General features: G+C 39.5%; 1 protein-coding gene across 5 annotated transcripts in view; it reads left to right on the top strand.

Moving 5' to 3' along the window:
* Nucleotides 1-21,823, top strand: part of ARFGEF3 (ARFGEF family member 3) — a 95,670-nt gene that overhangs the window by 20,464 nt on the left and 53,383 nt on the right. For 2 of the 5 annotated variants that reach the window (XM_087775939.1, XM_087775938.1), the window contains exons 4-8: nucleotides 142-273; nucleotides 14,707-14,775; nucleotides 17,603-17,734; nucleotides 20,025-20,147; nucleotides 21,688-21,730. In XM_087775939.1, the coding sequence (XP_087632065.1) occupies nucleotides 142-273; nucleotides 14,707-14,775; nucleotides 17,603-17,734; nucleotides 20,025-20,147; nucleotides 21,688-21,730 (499 nt within the window). The remainder of the gene's footprint in view (nucleotides 1-141; nucleotides 274-14,706; nucleotides 14,776-17,602; nucleotides 17,735-20,024; nucleotides 20,148-21,687; nucleotides 21,731-21,823) is intronic. The other 3 variants (XM_087775941.1, XM_087775940.1, XM_087775942.1) reach the window with 2 other exon arrangements.

The raw sequence follows: 21,823 nt of genomic DNA, 5'->3' as shown, positions 1-21,823 counted from the left end.
TTTCATATTTTATATTGTTGGATCAATTTGAAATTTGTACATAGAAAACCTAGCCACCATGGTACCAAACACAATAGGTTTAGGTGTAGTAGTTTACAGCAGTTTTGTCTCAACTTGTACATTGCCATTTTCTCTCTGCAGAAGCTGCTGTCTGATGAGAGGTTTGTGTCTGTGGAAACAGACTCAGATGAGAAACAGTTGCTTAATCAGATGCTGAATGCTGTCAAAGTGACTCCTTCGCTCAACGAAGACCTGCAGGTTGAAGTGATGAAGGTTAGTGTTTCACACACATCAGTGCTTGCAACAGAGGCTGTGTGACTGAATGCTGGCATTAGCAAACAAATTAGCTGTTGCCTTGGAAATCTTCACCTTAGGACAGTACTTGATTGCCTCCTTCCTGCTGGCAGATGTCAGTTGTTTTCATTTCTACTTCGTTTGTGTTTCCCTGAGTTAAACAGGAGATTTACGAGTCAATGCACTGGTGGACCCAGTTTTAGCAAACTGAAAACAGGACAATCAATTCACTCCATGGAAGTTCACAGATAAATGACTTGTAGATTTGGAAGTTTGTGTTTGGTATTGAGCTTTAGTGCTCATGAGGTGGGCTGTGCAGGTTTGTAATTTTGAATTGTGTGTGTGTAGGTGCTTTCTAGTTTGTTAGCTATATGTTCTCTTTGTAAAATGTTAATGATGGAGCATGATTTGTTTAGGCACCAAAATGTCCCTGCACTAGTGCAGAAGGGAAATTATTGTTTTGTGTACTCAGTGAAAACTCCCATTTCTAGAAATGCTTTAGTATTCTCCTGTATGTATTAGGAAGCTCAGCTGCCAGGAGGTGCTGTCAAATTTCCTTGCCCTGTCATTGGGTTGGTTGCGTGACTTGCCAGTACTGCCATAGAAAAGTGACTTCCAATGCCTTGTGTGAAGCAATACAGTGGTGGATAGTTCTCAGATGGTTGGGTGTAAACTGTGTACTAAAGGGTTTGTTGTGCTATAGCTGATCACTGGTCGAAACTGTTTTGGAACAAACCTGGCGGTCCTTTTTGCATGTTCACTATACCTAGTACTGATTGATGTATTTGGATCTACTTACTTGACTGTCCTTTACTTCTAAGTGCATAGATTAGGTATTTTATTTCTTTCTTACATGTGACAGCCTTGTTCGAATGAATACATGTTATCCACTCTGAAACTGCTCTGTACTAGCTGTACTCTTTGCTGCTGACTCAGTGTCAGAACATGGAGAAGGGCGAGCCTAGCAGCAGAAAAAGGGGAGGAGTATTTGCCTGGACTGTTACCCGTTTTATGGGAGCAGGCTTCTGCACACGTACAGGCTTAACTGGTGACACCCAGATCTGCACCCCAAACCCTGCATGCCTCTTCCCTGCCTCTTTTGTCTCTGCAGTGGGAAAGGGGAAGAGTTACGAAGCAGCATTACTGAACCAGCAGGTCTGTCGTGGTATGCAGTAGTTTTTTGCAAGTCACTTTTTACCTTCTTGAGTGTTGCAGATTCAGAATCTGCATGCACAGTTTCTTTGGAAATCATGACATGCATCTGTGACGCATTGCCTGCACACTGAGAAGAACATGAGCACTGTATTTTAGTACAGTTGTATTTTCTCAAGTTGTCTTGATATGTGAGAAGCAAAAAAAACCCCCAGAACACCAAACCACATAAAACCCAAGCCAAAACCTAAGATTTTATTTATGTACACTTTAAAAAAAAAACAAACCCAACATGTTCAGTTCCAGTTTAAGCGCAACAGAGAAAGGGGAACATCGTCTTCATTCCACTGAGTGAAATTTTAATGTACAAATCCTTTTCTGGCTAAAAGCACAGCAAAATGCACGTATGGTAGAAGTCAGGCTACATCTTTACATCCTGAGAACAAAGCAAAACTTCTATTTTGATTTAAATATTTCAAGAGCCCGGAGGGCCAAAACATGTTGTAATCAGGGCAGTTGAACCTCAGCGTCATTATATCTGAGCCTTGCCTAAAAGTCAAATCAAGTAGAGATCTTTTTACATTGTAACCTGAAGGTTGCAGATGCCATTGCAACACTTGAAAATGTTGTAGCTAACTCAGGTCTGACTGAATGGCTAAAGCCTTCCACGGGTTTTTTAGGCAGCAAGTCTCAGCAATGCATTTATATCCCTGGATCTGTTAAAATGTGTCCTCAAGTCAGCATATGATTGTACATTAGAATGTGTTATTCCATCCGGAGGAAATTAAATACATCTTTATCCAGTGCAGATATTGGACACTCCTGAGTGTGAGCAGGTTTGCGTGAAACTGGGTCAGCAGTGATACCGGCCTGGTTCTTTGTGACTTGTTGCACAGTTGCACCAGTCTTGCAGGTATTAAGAATGCAACCATCAAAGATTCCACAAAAGCTTTTAGTCATGCAAAACAGATGTGAAAATAGAGGTGCAGGAGTACAGACTTCACTGTAAGCTGCTGGCATGTAAGCTCCTAAATAACTTTTTTTTTTAAATCCTATCCAGAATATCTCCTGTTGTTCCCAATAGGTGTACACCAGAAATTCACACTTAACATATTATCCAAAACAAATGTTTTGAATATTTATTTTAATGGTTTGTTGTCATCCACCTGTACTGCAGATGTGAGTGTGAAAAGATTTGATTAGCTGAGGAGAGCATTCTGTAAAGCTTTTTATATTCGGGTGACTACAAGTTAGAATTGACAGCGAAAGGAAGAACACAGGAGAGAGGCATAAGTGCCGTTAGTTGCCTTGCTTGATAGGCTTTTGGATCCTGTCAAATATTATTGTAAAGGGGGAGCATTAGGCAAGAAAGGAATAGGGTAGCTAATGGTTGCTGAAAATAAATGGAGAGAAGCTAGCTGGACCTCTTCTGTCACTGAAAAAACCCAGCAGTTGGGGCCACTGTTGTAAAAGTGGAACGGCACTCAGTAGTTTATGGCTAGGTACCAAATCCTCCTTATTTTTAAGTGTGAGTATCATGGCGTGCTCTACAGATTCGCAGATTGGAGGGTCACAAAAACAGCACACTGACAGTGTTCAGGCTTAAGGGCCAGGGCTGGGGACTGTGCTGGAGTGCATCCTGGGCAGCCAGGGAAGGTTTATCCTGCCCAAATGCAGCTGTAAAGATGAACTCAAAGCCTTCATCTCTCACAATACCTCTCTCCTCTGTGCTAGGTGAGGTACCTCTTATTCTTTCTATAAACTTTGATTTAAAGTGGAATTTTACTTTTTATAATAAGCAAATATTAAACTAAACTCCTGGTTAGGGAATGCTGCCAGCATCTCTAGTTATTCAGAATGCCAGTTGTGGATTGCACCTTTCTCTTAGGTGTTTCATATAGAGTGATTATGTAGGGAAATTCCCCCCTTGAATTCCAGAGTAGAAGTGATACTCTGAAGTCCTTGTTTATCTTTTTGCAGGACACCCTTATTATTACTAAGCACTGCATAATTTTTATGTCAACAGCAGTTTTGTGCCCAAAAGAAGGCAGTGGTCTTTTCAGTGAGGAAGGGGAAAAGACTACGATTTCTCTGTGAGGTGAATGGGCACCTATAACAAACACAGGTGTGCTAACTGCATTTGATTTCCCACATAGTAAAGCAAGCTTTCTGGGGTGTACACATTTCACATTCAGACTTGCATGTTATTTAACTGCTGAGCCTTGTATTTCTTTAGAATATCTCGGTGACTGTGGTGTCTGTGTATTCTCTGTACCTCTGATACAGTTTATGGCAGAGATTTATTAGTATTTTCACACTGGGGACTAAACTGAGGTTATTTAAGTGCTTTAAATCATATTAAAAGATACCGAGAAACCAGATAATCCAGAAAGTGTGACCAGAAGGAGCAGTGTATCTGACACAAGGTCACTTTAGCATTCACCTTTGCTGTTGCCATGATACTTTGCTATCACACTGAAAAGCCCTCTAATATATGTAATACCGGTTTGTGTTTTTACTATGCTCAGCTGACTGTATCAAGGGAATGGAAAATCACACAATCATACAATGCCTTGTTGTGGATCTTCTTGTAATACGTCAATACCTTAATTGCAGTTTCAAATGGCATAATCTAAATATTTTTACTTGTATATTTTTCTTTACAATATTTATGTGAGTTGGGAAGGAAGAGATATACTGATTACTAATCAAATTTGGTGTTTTATCAGTGAGGCACCAAAGTGACTCACTGCTCTATTTATGCAGTTGCAGATGTATAGAAAAAATAAGGGGGGCAGTAATTCAACACTTGCCTTAGACTACCGTCATGCAATATGGCTGGCCCAGAAGTGGGAAGAATTTTGTTGTGTGACATGAGGCCATGTTATAATTCAGGGAAATGCAAGGGCATATCTCGTGTTGAGGAGTAGGGACATTTGTTGACCTTAAGCACTAGACAAATGAGCAAATAGATAGTCTGCAGCAGAAGGCGGACATGTTCTGGATTGAAGATGAATATCATGGGTTTGGGTTTGGTTGTAGAGTGCGGGGGATCCTGATTTCTTTCCTGGTTTGATGGTTTTAAATTTTGGTTTCAGATGTTTTTAAAATGGCTGAAGTACTTCTGCTTCATGCTATTAGACCTTTGCTTGCAGGAACATGTAGTACTGACAAAAGCACTATCAGATATGGTCAGATCAGCAGTGAAAAGGAAACTAATCTGTAGCTGAGCCTCTGGATTGAGGTCCATTCCAACTTCAACGGTTCTGTGATTTTTACTTTTTCTCTTTGTTTTTTTTTTTGGTAATTTTGCATCTGTAACCCTGATCCTAAAATCTAGTTCCTCCAGGAAAGGTTCCTGGAAGAACTGGAATTCAACTTTGAACATAACTGTGGCGTTGAAGCAGGTGAAACCAACTATGACGGAAGTGGGGAGGGTGGAAAGAATCCAAAACAGCAAGGATGTTTTTGTTTTTTGGTTTTTTTTTCCCCCTTCTCTTCTCACTAATGTTATGGTGACTTTCATTTATAAGTTGACAACCTTCTTAATAATGCAGTACCTATCTCTATGTAACTGTGATAATGCTATTCGCAAATAACAAAAAAAAAATAGTTTAATGAATAATTGCAAATTAGTAGATGAGTCCTCACCCAGAAATAAGCTCTCCAGATAAACTAGATATACTGTAATGTAACAGGTACTGACAGTAAACAAGTTTTTAAAAAGAAAGGCATGATTGATTATTTAAAATTTCCCTTTCTACTGCCTCCTTTTGTTTTCTTCAGTCACAGATAAAGCCGTGTCATATAATCCCGTGCATGTCAGTTCAGTCTGTGCCCAGATTTCCCAAGAAGTTTACAGCTAGCAAGACAGAAATCTTCAAGCAAGAATGAGAATAATTATGTTTTATGAAGGAAGCTCAATTTTCTGATTTAACGTCTTTTTAAATATTTGGTCTTTATTTTACTATTCTAATGAATGGTGTTACGATATGCTGGACATGTTACAAATATATGTAACATTTCTGTCAGTGGAGCTTCCAAGCTTTGTTTCTTATTACCTCTGAGAAGACTTCACACACTATTTGTGGCTGCTCTACTTGTGGTGTTTTTTGAGATCAACTTGAGGATTTTCTGGTACCAAAGAATATTCTTCCAAAGTGTCTTCAGAGAGAGAAGACTCTTCTAATTCTCATTATTTACCTGTAGTCCATGACTAAACAGCTATTTCATTTAGGAAAGCTTAGTTTATTTCCAGTGATTCCAACTTACATTTGTTAGTGGATTAGGTGTACTGCTTGCTGATGGGCAAAATCTTTATGATTTTTTTCTGTAGGCTTTCAGTGACGAGTCAGCCAAAAGTCTTTCTAATCTGTGAATGAGGTTTAATGAACCCTTGCTAAATCTGCTGTGTTAAGGCAATCTTTTCTCTTTGTCTCTTCACTGGTCCATTAATACAGCATTTAGGAACTCTCCAGTAATAATACTAGACAGCTTTTTTTGTGATTTCTGTTTTCATTTTGGATATATTCAGAACTAAAATCTGAATTAGAGTTCTGTGGTAAAACTTAGCTTGTGCAAGGAGAGGCAGAATGGAGCAAATAGCTCTGCCTCTGAAATGCTGTCTTTAGATTAGGTATTTGCGATTGTTCTTTCTAAGATTGCTACTGTAATGCTTTAAAGATGCAAAGTGATTCTTTGAGTACTAAGAGCCATGTCCTAGTCTTTATTAATTTTTTTCTGTAATAACTAATTCAGTTGATAGGGCCCCAGTCACAGTGTCAGATTACTCAGCACCTTAGAAGGTCACTATTGAAGATCTACAAGGAGTAGTAGGAAGTTTGGGAACAATTTTTTGTTTGTTCTTAGTTTTTTAACCATCATAGTTGACCTGTTTTAGGTTCTGCACAACCGTGTTGTTACAGGTTCAGGGAGATAGTCCTGACCTAATGCGAACTATATTATGTATTTGAAAAGTAGTTCTAAACTGTTTGATCCAAAATGTTGACAGAACGCAACTGTAAAGTCCCAGCCTCTGTGGATGATTATATTCTGCACCTTTTTCTTGGATACTGGTAAATGAGCTGATCACTGTAATAAACACTCACAAATATATGTATCTTCTCATTGTTTTAAGGTTGATGTTTATGAAATGTATCTTTCCACATACAACTTGGTTATGCTTAATAGAATATCATTTGCAACTGTTCTGTTTTGGGTTTTTTTGCTGGTGACTTTTTAAAGTCATTTTATGTGTGTGCTTAGTTATAAGTAACCAGCTTAGTTCCAGCGGATTGAGTGACCTACCTTGTGTGTTTCAAGATAAGCTTATCCTTTCCCAAATTAATTAGAACTATGGGAAATGCCTAGTACTCATAATTAAGATTGTGATTAAAGAACTCCCCTGGTTCTTAGGTGCCTGGCTGTCATAGCAGAATCCACAGTCTTGAATTAAATACCTGAGATTTCTCCTTAATGGGTACAAAAGAATGAGAATGGTAACAGCCTGGATATGGCCAAATGGACAGTGGATGGGAGTTGCCTAAACCAGTCAGTACTGAATGCAGAGTCTCAAAAATCCAGCCTCTTTCCAGGATCTGTGGTTCTTCCTCAGTAGCTTTCTGTGCCTGAATTCATAGCCCTGAACAACCTCTGTGGATCCGGGCAGCCATGAGGCTTCAAAAATCTAAGCAGAGTGTTGGTCGTGTCTCTTAAAAGGTTTGCAGGAGTAGAAAAGTAGGCTTAGTTTCTTGCCTGAAGAAATTCTAATGCAAAAATTTTAACTTTCTCAATACTCCCTCAGCTGTGAGGTTATGAAAGTGTTTTTGCACAGAGAACGTGCTCATTCTGTTGTGTTGGAACTGTCCCACATGGTGTGGTGTAATCAAAATCATTGGGGTCGGTCACAAAAAGCAGGAATTAGAGGAATGGTCTACCCTGGGGCTGAGGCAATCATAGGAAGGGTAAGAAGGCAAGATTCCTGTCTTTCGTCCTCTGTGGTCATTCCTCCTGCGATCATGGATGGATGGCAGAAGGGTTCTTTACTCCAGGTTAACTCAGCAGCAGGTTTCTTTCCGGGTTACCTGATGAATGACTCTTTCGTGAGGGGTGGGGGGGAAATTATTACCTGTGATACACTGTGATCACTATATTACAGTATACATACTCAGAAGTAGAATTAATACTGCACAGATTTTGCTATTCATGTAGGGGTTTTTGTTATTTTGGAGTACTTGTGGCTGGCATTCTTTTTTGCAACAGTGCGGATTTTTCAGAAATGAAGAAACTCAAGCAGTGCTGGATTTTTATTACTGAGCTGTTATCTGTTGTGCAGCATATGCAAGCAATGAGTCATTGGATCATACCTGCAGGTTTTCCAGTGCTACGTGGAAAGTAGCAAGTCCCTAGCCCTGGAAAGTGTAATTTAACACCTATCCTGCATGGAGGGGAAGTACAAGTTCTTACAGACTTTCTTTAGTCTTAGACATATACCAAGAACCTGGAGATTGCTTAACCATTAAGAAAGTGAACTGGAAAGACATTGTATGATCACAAAACCAAATACAGAAACCGTTTAACTTTCATATATTGCCATTTAATCTTTTCCCTGCTGCCAGACATTATTGCGTACTGCAGGTGACAGCGCCAAGTTCTGCCAGCCAAGTTGGCCACATAGCAGTGGCATGGAAGGGTCACTTGCCATGGTTTTTACATGCAATTATGCACATACTCCAGATGTGCCACAGGTGACATGTACCCAGCTTAGACCTTCTCTGCTTATGAGCTTCCCACGACAAGGGCTGCTGCCACTATAGCTGTTGACACTGTTTGGTTCTGGGGACAGCTGAGGAGAGAATTTGTGTCCCAGTAAGTTATTCTGACAGTGCCAGCCAGCTCCTGGGAGACCTCTTCCCTAAAGCTCCTCCTGCGTATCTCTTGTGAGATAGGAAAAAGATATGAAGCTTCATGTGGCATAGTGGTTGATGTTGCGACCACAAAACCAGCTTATCTGGCTTTTTAGTATCTCTTTCCTGGATGCAGGTCAGGAGATGGTCTGGGATAGGGTGAAATCCTCTGTCAGGCCAGACAGTTTGTAGGATGCCACTTCATAGCTTGTCTTCAGACTATCTTCTTGCCAATTAATCTAGTGACTTGAAACAGTAATTTTAAATTAGTTGTTGTAAAGTACATTGCCAGACAGAAATTTTCCCTGATGTAGTTTTGATGGAACCTTGCATGTATCTGAGGGTAAGGGAGTTGTCTTCCCTCTCCCCTGTCCAAAAAATTCCCTCGTCAAGAATAAATGTCAGAATTTTCCATCCAGAGGATATACTGGTTCTTTTTTCCTCGACAGCTCTGGGTTTACTTACACCCAGGTGCTGACATCCTTTCTGATCATTTTGGTAGTGGGTGCATGTAACTTCATTTTTATTTGAGAACTCTTTAAACTTTGTGTTGGTATTTTTCAGTTTGGTATTTGTCCTTTTTCAGTTTTGTTTTACTCAGATTTATATCTTCTAATTCATAAAGTAATGCAGTATACCTAAATAGGCTGTAACCTGTGAAGGGTGAAGTGCCATCCTAGCAGTGCTGGTCAGCCTTTTTTTAAATCTTTCCTGCCTTTTAGTGCTATAATTCTAAAGATAAAAGCCCCTGTCAGAGCCATTAAGAAAACCTGTTAAATATCTATTAAACAATTGCTTTAAATAATTTCTTTCCCTTCTACAACTGTACTGCATAAGCAGAAGTTTCACTTGGTTCCATACCACCATAAATAGTGTTCAGCACTAGTTCTGTTTTAGTCTAGTAAACTAATGGGCATCGTCTTCTGGGAGTTCAGCATGCCACCACTGATAACGTGTGAGGTTCTTCTATATCAGATACAGTCCTTTTGTTTGAAGCCCTGGTGCATTCATAATGCTGAGCGCCAGTTGCTGCTGTGAGAGCAAGGCATTTTATGGGTTTACTGATTCATGGGAGATACTGTCTCCTTTCCCTCCATAATTAAAATCTGCTGTTTTGTACAGTGATACGTCGTGACACAATGTAATTGAGTTCATTAATGCACTTCATTTCTCTTGCCCTTGTTTTCCTTCAAGGCCAAAGAATGCGACCTGAGCAGTTTACTAGTTATTCTGCCAAATAGGAGGACACCTTCTGTCCAAACTAGTTTGCAGAAATACAGGATGACTGCTTTAAATGTCAATTACTGAACGAGATAAAGGGTTGTCCTGCTTTGTCTTCTGGCTGGGTTTTTCATCCGAGCGTACATTGCATCCAAGTTTACAAGCCTGCAAGTAAAATAAGTCAGCAAAGGCTTCCTTTATGAATCCCACAAAGGGATTAGAGGTGGCTGCAAAATTCAGCACTCTAAGGACTGAAGTGTCTACGTGCATCCCAGCTAGGAGAAACACAAATGTTCAGAGGATTTTGCCAGTGGGACTTTGAGTGCTGGAACAGAAAAAGGATAGCAGTAGCATATGGGTGTTGGACTTGGCACTTAAATGCAAGTGAAGTGCTGAAGCATCCTCAGTTGACGACAGATTATAGTTGCTTTAAAGTTTTGTACCTTTTCCCTCCTTCTCCATCTTGGGGGATACTACTTGCTTTCTTACACACCTTGTTTATTTGATGTGACTCCATCATAAGCTCTTCAATGTGAGAATTGCCTTTTACTACAAATATATGCTAAGCACTTGAGGAACTTGGCTAGCAACACTTAGCAGGCTTACAATCTAAAAATGTTTCCTCTTTTTCCCTCTTTAAAAGGCCTCTCTTAAAATATGGGATAGACATTGGAATGTCAGGTTAATTACATTGCAGTTCAAATCCTGTACCTTTTGTGTCAATTGACCTTCATTATATCATCAGAAGCACCTTTTCTTTTTGTTGTTTTTGTTTTGTTTTGTTTCTTCTTATTGTGAAAACTATCCATGCATGTGCTCTTATACTACAGTTGGTACCCTGGGACTCCAGGGAGTAGGAATTGTATTTCTTGTTCCATGACAGTTAGAGCGTCAACAGTAATTAAAATGAATACTTTCATTATGGATAAGCCGTTTATGGAAATGTGATCTCATCTGAGCATTTGCAAGATAATGCAAGCCAATTAAAACATCATGGTGGTTGTGACTTTGAAACTATATCTGCAGTCATCTAATTCCTTCTTTAAAAAAAAAAAAGAAAAAGAAAAGAAAGAAGTGTGTTTTAGAGTCCATACCAATTAAGATCTCATCACGGTAACATACAGTAAAAACTGATTTTCAATTTTGTTTTGTACTGAAGGTGTTACTAGGAATTGCTTTGTAGTTTTGTTTCTGCTTCCACTACGAGTGGTTGCAAAAACAAGATGTCATTGCCCAAGAAAACCTATCTTTCTTTTCTTTAATTTTTTTAAATGCAGACTGCGCTTCAGTTAGTGTGATGAGTAGTTAAGCAGCCTATGGGATATACTGTCTGGGGACTCAGTGTTTTTAGTGGATGTGAATGATTAAGTTTGGTTTTCTTTGTTTGGTTTTAATCCCATTTTTCATCCGGTAATCTAAAAGAGAAAACTGCTGTCTTCCTGTTTGTTCCACATAAATGGGAAGACACGCGAGTTGAGTGTCTGGAGCATCGCCAAGACTGTAAATGAGCCCTGCAGCAGCACTGATGGAAATCATAGCTGAGAGCAGTCTTGTGCGTTGGTCAGAGACCATTTTTCAGGTCTCGCAAATGATTTGTGAGGGAAGATGGTAGCAAGTGGAGTAAGCCAAGAATATGCTGGCTGATAACTTATGCTTCTGTCATTTGATCACATCATATCATATGCCCTTTCTCTAGCTAGTAGGGTCCCAGATCTCATTTTATACAAAGAGTAGCAGTCAAAACTTAGCAGTCTTTTTGCTGAAATTCCCTCTTGCTTCATAGCAAGGTTTTGATCATCACTTCCTTACTGCAGTTGATATCTGACTTTTCTATTGTTCACCTGTTACAAGCAGGTTATTGGCACTTGTTACAGAAAGGATTAGGCATATATGTACTAAGTTTTCACAGTTCAGCTCTATAAAGGTAGGAAATGGAGAAAAAAAAAAAAGGAGAGAGAGGAAGAAGAGATTTTGAAGAGCAAGGGCTTGTAAGAATGCCTAAATTGGTGTGTACTTCCATGTATTGTAGTATATGGCTTCCAGGTTTTGGTCTGTGGAAAGCATTAGGTATTAACGAACTGTACAAAGCCGAGATGGTACAAGAGAGCAGAAAATCACATGAAGCAGATGAGGTTTTACAAGCAGGGAAAATCAGGACATGCAAACTGCTGAATAAGATTAGTCATGGGCCTGGCTGTCCATCTTGGCTCTTAGCACGATCAGAAGAGATTTGTCAGTGGGAAGTGACAGTTATCTGTCTCTGAGTTTATGAACTGTGTGCTACACCTGTGTTTTACACAGCAGTGTGTGGAGAGTACAAGTCACAGTTTTTCCTTCAATACTGAATATGGTTTTTTAGTCAGCTGCTGAGCTCTCACAACTATTAGAAATGTCAATAAAATTTCAGGGTAGTTAATAGCTGACAAGGTGGGGCCCAACAGCTGGATGCAAGGCTGACCAGTAGTTTAGAATTCACTTAGTGCAAAAAAAAAATTGTTCAGTTTTAAATTCTGCAGGGGTAGGCTGAGCAGCAGATGGAAATAACAACCCTTATAACTTACATACTTATTAACCAAATGGGATTATTGAGGGGTTTTATAATTGACTGTTTACTTTTCAGCTACTCTGTAGGATTTGTTCTGTGGACAGGGAAAAAGGTATCGCTGTTCCTCCTCGCTGGCACTTGTCCATGTGCCAGCAAATGCAGCAGGTTGCAGAGAAATTTGCAGAGTTCGTATCAAGAAATACAAAAGTGCAGCATTCTTGATAATTTGTAATTAGAAACAGATTTCCTTCTCTGGCAAGTTCAGGTGTTAGTGCTCTATAGCTTTTATCTCTCCTTGTAATACTGAGGTAGGCTGTGTAACACTTTTAAGATGAGAATATCCATTTTGCCCATTTCACAGAAAAGGGAAACTGAACCAATTTTGGTTCAGAAACTTTGCTTTGCTCTAAAGCTACATACTAAATATCTGAAAAAGAGATTATAGTCCAGGACTATTGTACTTCAGAAGAGTAGCATGCCCTTTTCTGTTCTCTGTAGTATTTATCCAAATTACTTAGCTTCCATTTATGAAGGACTGAGTGAGAGTCAGGACAAAATAACGTATAAAGACAAATGTAAAATTGCCGTTATGTAATGGTTTTCTTGGGATACTTTTTATAGTAGAAACATCTTCTGTAAGAATAGGATCAAGCTCCTGACTGGTATTTTATTTACAAAAAAAAGAAGCAAACAAAAAAAACCTGGAGTAAGGTGTGACAACCTGTAGTGAAATACAGTTTTTCTGCTGAGAAAAATGTTTGTAAAGATGCGGTGCATTTCAGTGCATAGAAACTTTTCAGTCTGACTGCCAAAATGCAAAGGTGTTTGTTTATGTCCTTCTCCAGAAAAATGGCACACTCGGCCATGGGCAGGCACGTCTCTCTGTACCTGTAAGAGCAAGTAACTAATGCTTAAAGCTTCTCTTATACGGAGAGTTCGAATTCCCCTACAGTTACTAAATGCGTGCTTTCCAGTAATGGATTTTTTCCCCCCTCCCTGGTGCAAAATAACTGCAGAGAGGAGTATTCTCCCAAGATGAGATTCAATAGTAATGATGGGTGTTCAGTGGCTGCAGCATGCTAAATGGTGCTATATTAGAGTAGTCTGCTTCTCTTAACCCGCAGATCAGCATTTTTTTTGTTCTTTATGAAGGCTCTGAGATGGTTTTAGAGATCATCACTGTCTGGAGAGAAGATACAGCTTGCACTTGAGAGGTCAACTAGTTTGCTGCTTCTAGTTGTTGTTACATTACAATTTTCTACTGTTCCACTGTAATGTGGAAACTGTGCAACACCATAAAGGTCAGAAAAATGACGCTTTTATGGGGACCTAATAATCTCCCCAAACATGCATCCCTTTGCCTCCTTTTTTTTTTTGTTTATTTGCAAGTTCTGATCAGACAAGCTGTGGCAAAGTTGTTTATTTGTTTTGCTTTCTAGGCTAAGGAGATTACCCCAGGGTGTCATGCATTAGCAGCTGTCACAGAACCTATCCATAAAATAAAAACCTAGTACCACTGAGAAGCATGTAATAAATAAAAGAAATGGTTAACAGTCAGTAATGTTAACTTACCTGATGCCCCGAATTTCCTGGTGAAGCAGAGAACAGTAGTTCTTAGGTGCTGAGGAAGTTGTAGGGACCAATACATTAGTGTTAGCATGATTGATATTTTCCTGGTATGCTTATCCCCAAAACCTCAGGCTATTTCAGACCAAGCAAAGCATAAATTCTGGCATTGGGGGGATTTTATACTTGGAAGGGGAGAGGACAGTAAGTACTTCAGACTCTCTCAGTCTTCCATGGAGCTGGAGGGATTGGAAAGGGAGATGGGGAGGGAGGGAGGACATCTCCAGACACTACAGGCATTCCACCACAGCACCTCTCACCGCATTTCCCCACTCACCAACCACACTACCCCCTGGTAGATCACATCACATTCCCACTCCCCTTCTCTTCAAAGTAAGGTGTTGGATGGGGCTTTTAGTTCTTATTCCTCCTGCAGAGTTCAAGACAGGACAAGCCTTCCCTCATGAATTGGGGCTTATGAATTGTTTTTTAGCTGCTTGTTATCAAGTGACTATAATACACTTACTGGAAATACCCTAGGCTGGGAAATCCTCATGTCAAACAGTTATTAATGGCTTGTTTCACATAATACATATGTATCTGTGTCACCTAAGTAATAATCTGTATGCATTTTTTCCTTCCTCCTTTGTTATACTGATAGAAATGAATGGAAGGACTGATTATAAATCATGCAAAGCTTGTGGATAAAATATGAATGGACTCTGGCCATCGAGTCCAAGGCCGGAGTTGATCACTGGATTCTCTTTCCTTCCGTGGTCAGACGTAGGAGACAACAATAAATAATCCATTGAGCTGTACCTCTGGGGCCAACAGTTGCAACTTCTCGGGAGGAAGCAACTTGATTGTGCTGTTGTTATCCCAGTAACACGTGGTGCTAAGAAGCTTCTGATGTCTGGTCTGAAAATGGAAGGATCTGTGGCTAAAAGCACATGGGTGAGGAGGGGAGGCAATAACAAATGAATCTTATTTTTTTTTTCCTTTCTCCCTCTCTTTTGATTCAAGGTCTTGCTCTGTATAACATATACCTCCACATTTGAGCTGAATGGGAGTTCAGTGTTGAAGATTGCTGAGGTAAGTGCCACCGTTGTACCATTGTTTGTGTCATTTAGTGTTCCACCACTACCTAGAGTGTGTCTTCCATACATACCCTGAAACTGAACTAGTTCAAATCACTCTTACCATCTTAAGAACTGGTATTACCTTATGTCTAGTGTGAAGAAATAGCTGCAAGTTGGGCAGGGCTGATGGGCTTGCATGGGAAGGCACTTTTGGAAACTGACTGACAATTGTATACTACAGCGTTGCACATTTACCACTCCTCATATTTACTTTGCTTTGCCTTTTGCAATAGAAAAATTTCCTTCAGTTCTTTAGAACACAGCATTGTGCTGATTCCTTACTTGGTGCAAGTCTAAAACTGATGAAGTTTCCTCAAGAGCGGTGTGTAGGCCATAGTGTGCCATGTTAGCACAAGTGCCACGATGTGCCTTGTTAGCCTTGTGTGTATCTTTTTTCCTAATACATCCAAGTAAAAGATTTATTACACCTCTAGATGCATGGTGTTGTCCTGGTGCTATTAGTAACTCTTCTCTCTTTATTCTGTTAGATTTTAGTCTGAATTAAATTGCAAAGGAGCTTTGGCTGTAGAAATACATACCTGCAGGTCTATTAAGTGAGCCTTTGTAGGTGGGTGATAATTTTAGTAGGGTGTGTAGCAAGCCACGAGGGTGTTTGCTTAGGTTAGAGGAGATGCACAGGAACACTTAATCCTCCTGCGCAGCACATGCTATTGTGTGCACAATATATTATAAAATTATATTGTTAATGTGGTACGGGGAGAGCTAATGTCCATGGAGCAATGTAAAGGTTATATATGTGTCCTACACTCCAAGTGTGTGTAGACATTTAGAGACATCTTCCTTCTCAAATTTTGGTATTTTGGCAAAAAGAAAAATCCCATGTGAAAATAAGCTAACTTTACCTGGATGTTACAGTATTTGCTAATTTTAGGAATAAAACTGACCTTGCATTGTCCCATTGGAAGCTGAGAATGGGGTTGTAGAGATAACAGGGAACCAAAGAAAACAGCTGCCTGTTTGTAACCAATGGGCTTTAAAAGGCAGGGATACAACATAAACAGTTTGTGTATACTTGGCAGTGTTAGGTTAATGGTTGGACTCGATGATCTTAAGGGTCTTTTCCAACCTTGACGATTCTATATGTATGTTATATATATAGACTTTATATATATATATAATATATATATTATATATATAGATAGATAGATTCTATGATTCTATATAACATGTATAGGATAAAAAAGTAGTATTCATTCCAGATGCCCTGCACAGCTTAGAATTTGGTTTCTCTTGTGCTATGTGAGACTTCCAAATCTATAAGGTATGGCTATTTTTGGAGGTCTTTGTAAGCCCCACCTGTAGATGCTGCAGCAAGGATTAACTGAATTGGTATTTAGAGCAAGCCACAACTTTTTAAGATTTACTAAACCCTCTTTAGGTCAGTGTCCCAAACTGAAGAAAATACAGATAGTTTCCCCTGCTGCAGTTTTTCTCAGCAGAATTTCTAACATGCAAGGCAAAAGCTGATGAATTCAGCTTAGTGCATCTCTTTACTGTGGTTAAAGAGCTCTACCTTAGACAGAATACTTGCTGGGAAAAGCATTCAATGGCTCTAAACCCTTTAGATTTCAGTCTTTAAGAGCACTGCCTAAGACTGGGGGAAAATGGTCCGTCAATCATGGTCTGTGTGCTATGAGCTGTATCAGAAATAATATTTTCTGTTTTCTCTGTAAATCTGAATAACAATAGGCCTGTTATTAATTTAAAGCATCCTGAAAAATGGCAGTTTTCTTTCATAGAGTGGAGTTAAACCCTGCTGTTCTTGGTGGCTGCCCTTCACTTTCATTCCCGAATGGCTAGCCTGGCTCTTAAAAACCTTTGCTAGTATAGTGGTACAAGTTAGTATGATGATAGTTTGTCTTTTTTCTTTTAAAATGAACAGGAGCTCTGATGCAGGCTGATGAGATGTGCCAGAAAGCAAACAAAGCTTTCATTTCCTTCAGGGAACTGGAACAAGCTGAAATACAGAGCATGCATGTTTCTATTTGGAGTGTTTGGAGGTACAGCTATTTTCCCCACGCACCTCAAGAAAATATTGTCTCAGCGAATGCCTGGGTCTTTCTAATTAGCAGGTCCCATTAGGCACATACATGCTTCCTCAGGTTCTTCCTGGCCAGGTTTTAGGTAAGGCAAAGGCTGTAACAGGTGGACTCAATATGCCTTTATATCTGAATTCTGTAATGTATAAGCAGTAGGAAACAGAAAATTATTTCTGAGCTCAGCATTTGCTTACCCTCAGCATTTATCTTTCTGACTTGCTCTAAGGGAAAGGTGGCAGAGAGGAGCTTTCTGCTCCAGTGCTTGGCATTTCTTTCCAAGTCAGTCCCTTAGTTTTCCTAGCCTGCCCTCTGTAGCAGAGTGGAGCCACTGCAGAATTGGAAAGGTGCTGCCTGCACTGCTGACAGAACTCTCCTGAGGACTCTCTCTGACAAAAAAGGCTGTTTTGCACTGCCTGATCATTCTCAATTCACGTGTACAAAACAATGGCACTCCAAATCTTTCTGAATATTATCAGCCTCAAGTTACAGAAGCATCCAACATGAAGAGTACTATATTTTGTGGCTTAAGTATTGAAAATAGACTGAATCTTGTATGCGCCTTCCCATGCTTGCCTAAACTCCTGCAAGAAAGTTGAGTTCATGCTCTGACTGTTGTTTGTTTTTATGTGTGTATTTGTTACTCCTGTCTACATTTTGGAGGTTTGTTTTGTTTGACTCTGTTGTGTTTCATTGGCTAACCCTTCTGTGTTTTGCTCTTAGTTGTGTTTTGCATGCCATAGATCTGGAAGTCCCCGAATGCATGAAATGATCAAAATGTCCATTGCACACCTCCTTGGGGCCTTGAGCTCTCGCATTTTTACTGGTGCTTCTTCATCAATGGCTTTTCAAAAGGTACCTTGCCCAGCTGTTTTAGAACACAGGCCTTCTGTAAGATCGGAGCTCAAGTGGATGGTACTGTTGCTCATTAGCCAGCATGGGGAGGGGAGAGAAAAAGGAGAGATCAACCATGCTCTTTCCAGAAAGTCAGCCTACCTCTAAGAATGGTATTTCATCAATTCATTCAGGTACTCTAGAAAAAGACTTAAAGCTCAAGAGAATGATCTCAGCAGCACTGGAATGGTTTGGCCTCTGCGAAGAGCTGTACATGGTTAACAGGCTTTAGAGCTTTTTGTCCACTGGAGTTCAGGTGATAGCTGAATGATGGGCAGAGTTGGTCCAGGCCTTCTTTTAACTTACAAGACCATCTTCATCACTGCCTGATTGATCCCAAGCTAAATGAAATCCCTTATTTTTGAGAGGTATTATTTGAGGGGATCTTGGAATCTTGAAAAAGGGCAACAAGAATGAGAGATGCTGTTGATTCAGTCCCTTATATCCTGCAAATACGTTCAACGGTAACCTGTTCTAGTGTATTGTCAAAGGACATAATCAGTCTCAGTTTGTGTCATTTGCAGAGAGATATACATATGTTTGAAAAGCTCTGGAATGCTCTCTCTCAGTGTAGCTGGGAAATAAGGGAAAATAAGGCAAGAGCCGTAATTAAGTAGCTTCCACGTGTGATGTCTTAGATCACTCACTTAAGATATGGGTTGGATCCAAGAAACTCAGTCATGCTTTCTTATGCTCATGGCTTTATTGAAATGCTGAGATGTGAGGTTGCCCAAAGTGAGGAGGTCAGAAGGGTCTTAGGAACGTACACATGTTGTTTTCTACTCTAACAAATGCAGAAATGTGCCAGCAACGTGTTCATCTTGAACTTCATAGCCTCAAGCCCACAGCTTTTCTTTCTTAGTCAATGGAATAGCTTGGTTTCATTTCAGTAGGAGTTAGAAACAATCAAGAGTCTTGTCCATGTGCCCCTGTCAATACTGATTACCCTATATAAGCAGTTCACTTCTATTTTTCCCTCTTAAAAACTCATCCTCATTAGGGAACTATAAAAATGGCTTTACATCATATAATATCCTTCTCATTCGAAAACATACACCAGATGCATTTATGTATCCTCTTCATGCATATCACTTATACTATATTTTTTTAAATTACTTTTCTTTTTTTTTTTTTTTTCACAGCTAGTTTAGTCTGTATTCATGGTTCTTCTCAGTAGCTATATATCCGAATGATGGCAGAATAAAACCACAAAGACTGAAAAGTATGTGAACAGTCATTTACGTTTTTTTTATGGTCACTGTTAATGATAAAACTCAGTGTAGGCCAAAGGACCAAACCTGCTTCTTTGGGTCACAGTCTGAGAAGATTGTATTGCACAGTTCCGTCGCAAACCCACTCAGCTCCATCAAGGCCGTTAGCCACTTAGTAGTTACTGTGCAGTAGTTACAGTGGTTACTACAGTTACAGCAGCTCTTCCAGAGACCAACGCCTCCCACAGAAAATCTGATCGAGGACAGAACTGCATTTTGCAGTGCCCTGTCCCCAGGATCCTAGCGGTGTTATGCTTTGGTGACGTTTGTATAGCATCATCTGGGGGCAAAAGTCAAGGACAACTCTGGTCACAGCACAGTGTCAAAAAACAGTGAGCAGCTGGGCATGGAGCCGGGAACTGGATGATCCATCAGGGTTCTTCCACTGGTGCCTTGGCTCCCGTGGGACCTTTGAGCTGAGGAGCCCTCGGGTTGATTACCAGTTATTAAAAGGCAATCATTTGTGTTATTTATCATAAAACACTATTGTATTTTCTGTATTAGGCTTTCAGATGTGCTGCATTATGTAATGATTAATTATAGGAAAAGTGCCAAATACCTATACAACAGAAGCAACAGCTGTAAAGAATTGGAGGGTATTTACGTTGCAGATACAGGCTTGCAGAGTGATAGTTACAAATAAGTATCTAGAAATGAACAATCAAAGCAGCATTTAGGGAATTATCTACAGAGCAAGGCAAGTGCCAAAATCACTTGGGTTTGACAGAAAGGGAAGACTTTGCCAATATTGCCTTACCATTCCTGCAGCTGTGAGACTAATTGATGAATTGCATGCTGCTTCTAGATGCTACTTACTCAGTTTGCCATGTTGCTGAAAACTTTTTATGTGCTAATAAAGCAATATGAAATAGTAAGGAAGGCTGACTATCTGCATGCAAGAGACCTTGGTATCCTCCTAAAATGTGTTACTGGTAAGTTACAGTTCATATCTATGTACTGCTATCTTGTTTCCTCATCAGGTTTGCATTGAGACATATGTATCTAGCTGTCACCAGCGGAGCATTAACACCGCTGTGCGGGCAACCCTCAGCCAAATGTTGAGTGACTTGACTTTACAGTTACGACAAAAGCAAGAAAATATGGTGAGCCTTCTGGCATCAACAAATGGTTCCATGTCCATGGCTGCAGTGTATTGTACTGGCTTGTTGTGCCTTGTGGCTTTTATTTGACACTTCCACAATTAATCCTGTTTAAAAGCTTTTTTGGGCTCTGACTCTGCGCCTGCTTCAGAGCAGTCCATCAGAAACGCAGCTCTCACATTATCAGCTCTACTTGGCTGATTATTTTTTTTTCTCCTTCCATTAAACAAAAGAGGCTTTGTTCTGATGTTGGGCTGCCTTGGCCTTTTCCTTTTCCATTTTTTATTTTGCTTACTTGTTTTCCTAAGGTTCATTGAAATCCTTTTGCCAAAAGTTTTTGCATGACAAATATTTACATAAGCAAAACAAATTCTCAACTAAGGGAAGCGTAATGGAGGTTTTTCTTCTACTTTTTTGTAGAAGATAATTTAAGCTTATGAAATTCTTTGCTTGGTTGTTAGCAAAAAAATAAATTCTATTTATTGCATTATTGAGAGCTGTTTGGATGAAATCCCAGCACACTGTCAGCAAAACTGTAAATGTTCTGGGCACATGTGATATTACATTGGCTTCTTACATTCGTTCATGCTGCTTTGTATATTATCACATTATCAAAAAGTACTATTTGTAAAAGTCAGTTTCTATTTATTAGGAAATTTTAAGAACTGAAGTTGTACAGATTATTTTCCTTACGTCTGTTTTGGGTTAAGATGATCAATTCTATTTTAGATTATTAGACTAGATTACTTTTATACTAATGAGCAACTGCAAAACAGAATTAATCGGTTTACTTAAACATATCTTCTGTCTGTGCTAGTAGGTTCATTTTACTAGCCAAAACATTTACCAAAAAAAACCCAGAAACAACCCAACCCAAACCAAAACAAAACCAGTAGTTTTGACATTTCGGTTGGATCTGAAAGTGGAGTTTTGTTAGTTCTGTTCTTAGCCGAGGAGTAGGTGAAAGTATATGAGAGATGCATTTAGGTCCTGGCAGTTTGTTCTTGATGCTTGAGAGAAGAATTTGGTTTGACCCCTTTGTGCACTGATAAGAAGAATCCTATACCACAGCTGAACCAAATGATGTAAGAGGTCGTTTCCATTTCCTGGCTGCCATTAATTGTGTTGGCACTGTAACATTAACAATGACAATGTGATAAAGTCTCTAATACTCAATTGATTTTGCTTCTAAGTACTTTGTGAAATCTAGACCATGCTTTCCTCTCAGTTATTTTCAATGCGACTTACATGCCTAGTTATTACCGAGTTTTTTTAGATGCAGGAAATCCCTTAAGGATTTACAAATCCTAGTTCAGCTCAATGAGATGTGAGTTCCTTAAATCTAAATGACTGTTAAAACAGATCTTAAGGAAATTTTGAAAATGTTATGCAAAAGCTTCACTTAAAAAAAACTAGCAAACAAAAAACCCAAAACAGATAGAGGACATGGATTTGTTAAGAAAGCTCTGCTGTTAAAGTATTGCTTTTACAGTATTTTTCTACCGCTTCCACTGATTACACAACCTTTGTCTTTCCTTGACAGACAATTGAAAACCATGACGCCTTGCAGAAATTCAAGACTCAAGGTATTTGTACCACTTTTTTAGTAACTCCTTCCAATCTAGCTTTTTTATTCTTCACTTTACTTTCATCAGCACAGTACTGTTTGATGTCACAGG

The sequence above is a fragment of the Nipponia nippon genome, unplaced genomic scaffold (assembly GCF_047370975.1).
Source record: "Nipponia nippon isolate SJK-2023a ecotype South Korea unplaced genomic scaffold, ASM4737097v1 scaffold_4, whole genome shotgun sequence".
NCBI classification, from domain to species: domain Eukaryota; kingdom Metazoa; phylum Chordata; class Aves; order Pelecaniformes; family Threskiornithidae; genus Nipponia; species Nipponia nippon.
This window is presented reverse-complemented; position numbering and strand designations above follow the sequence as displayed.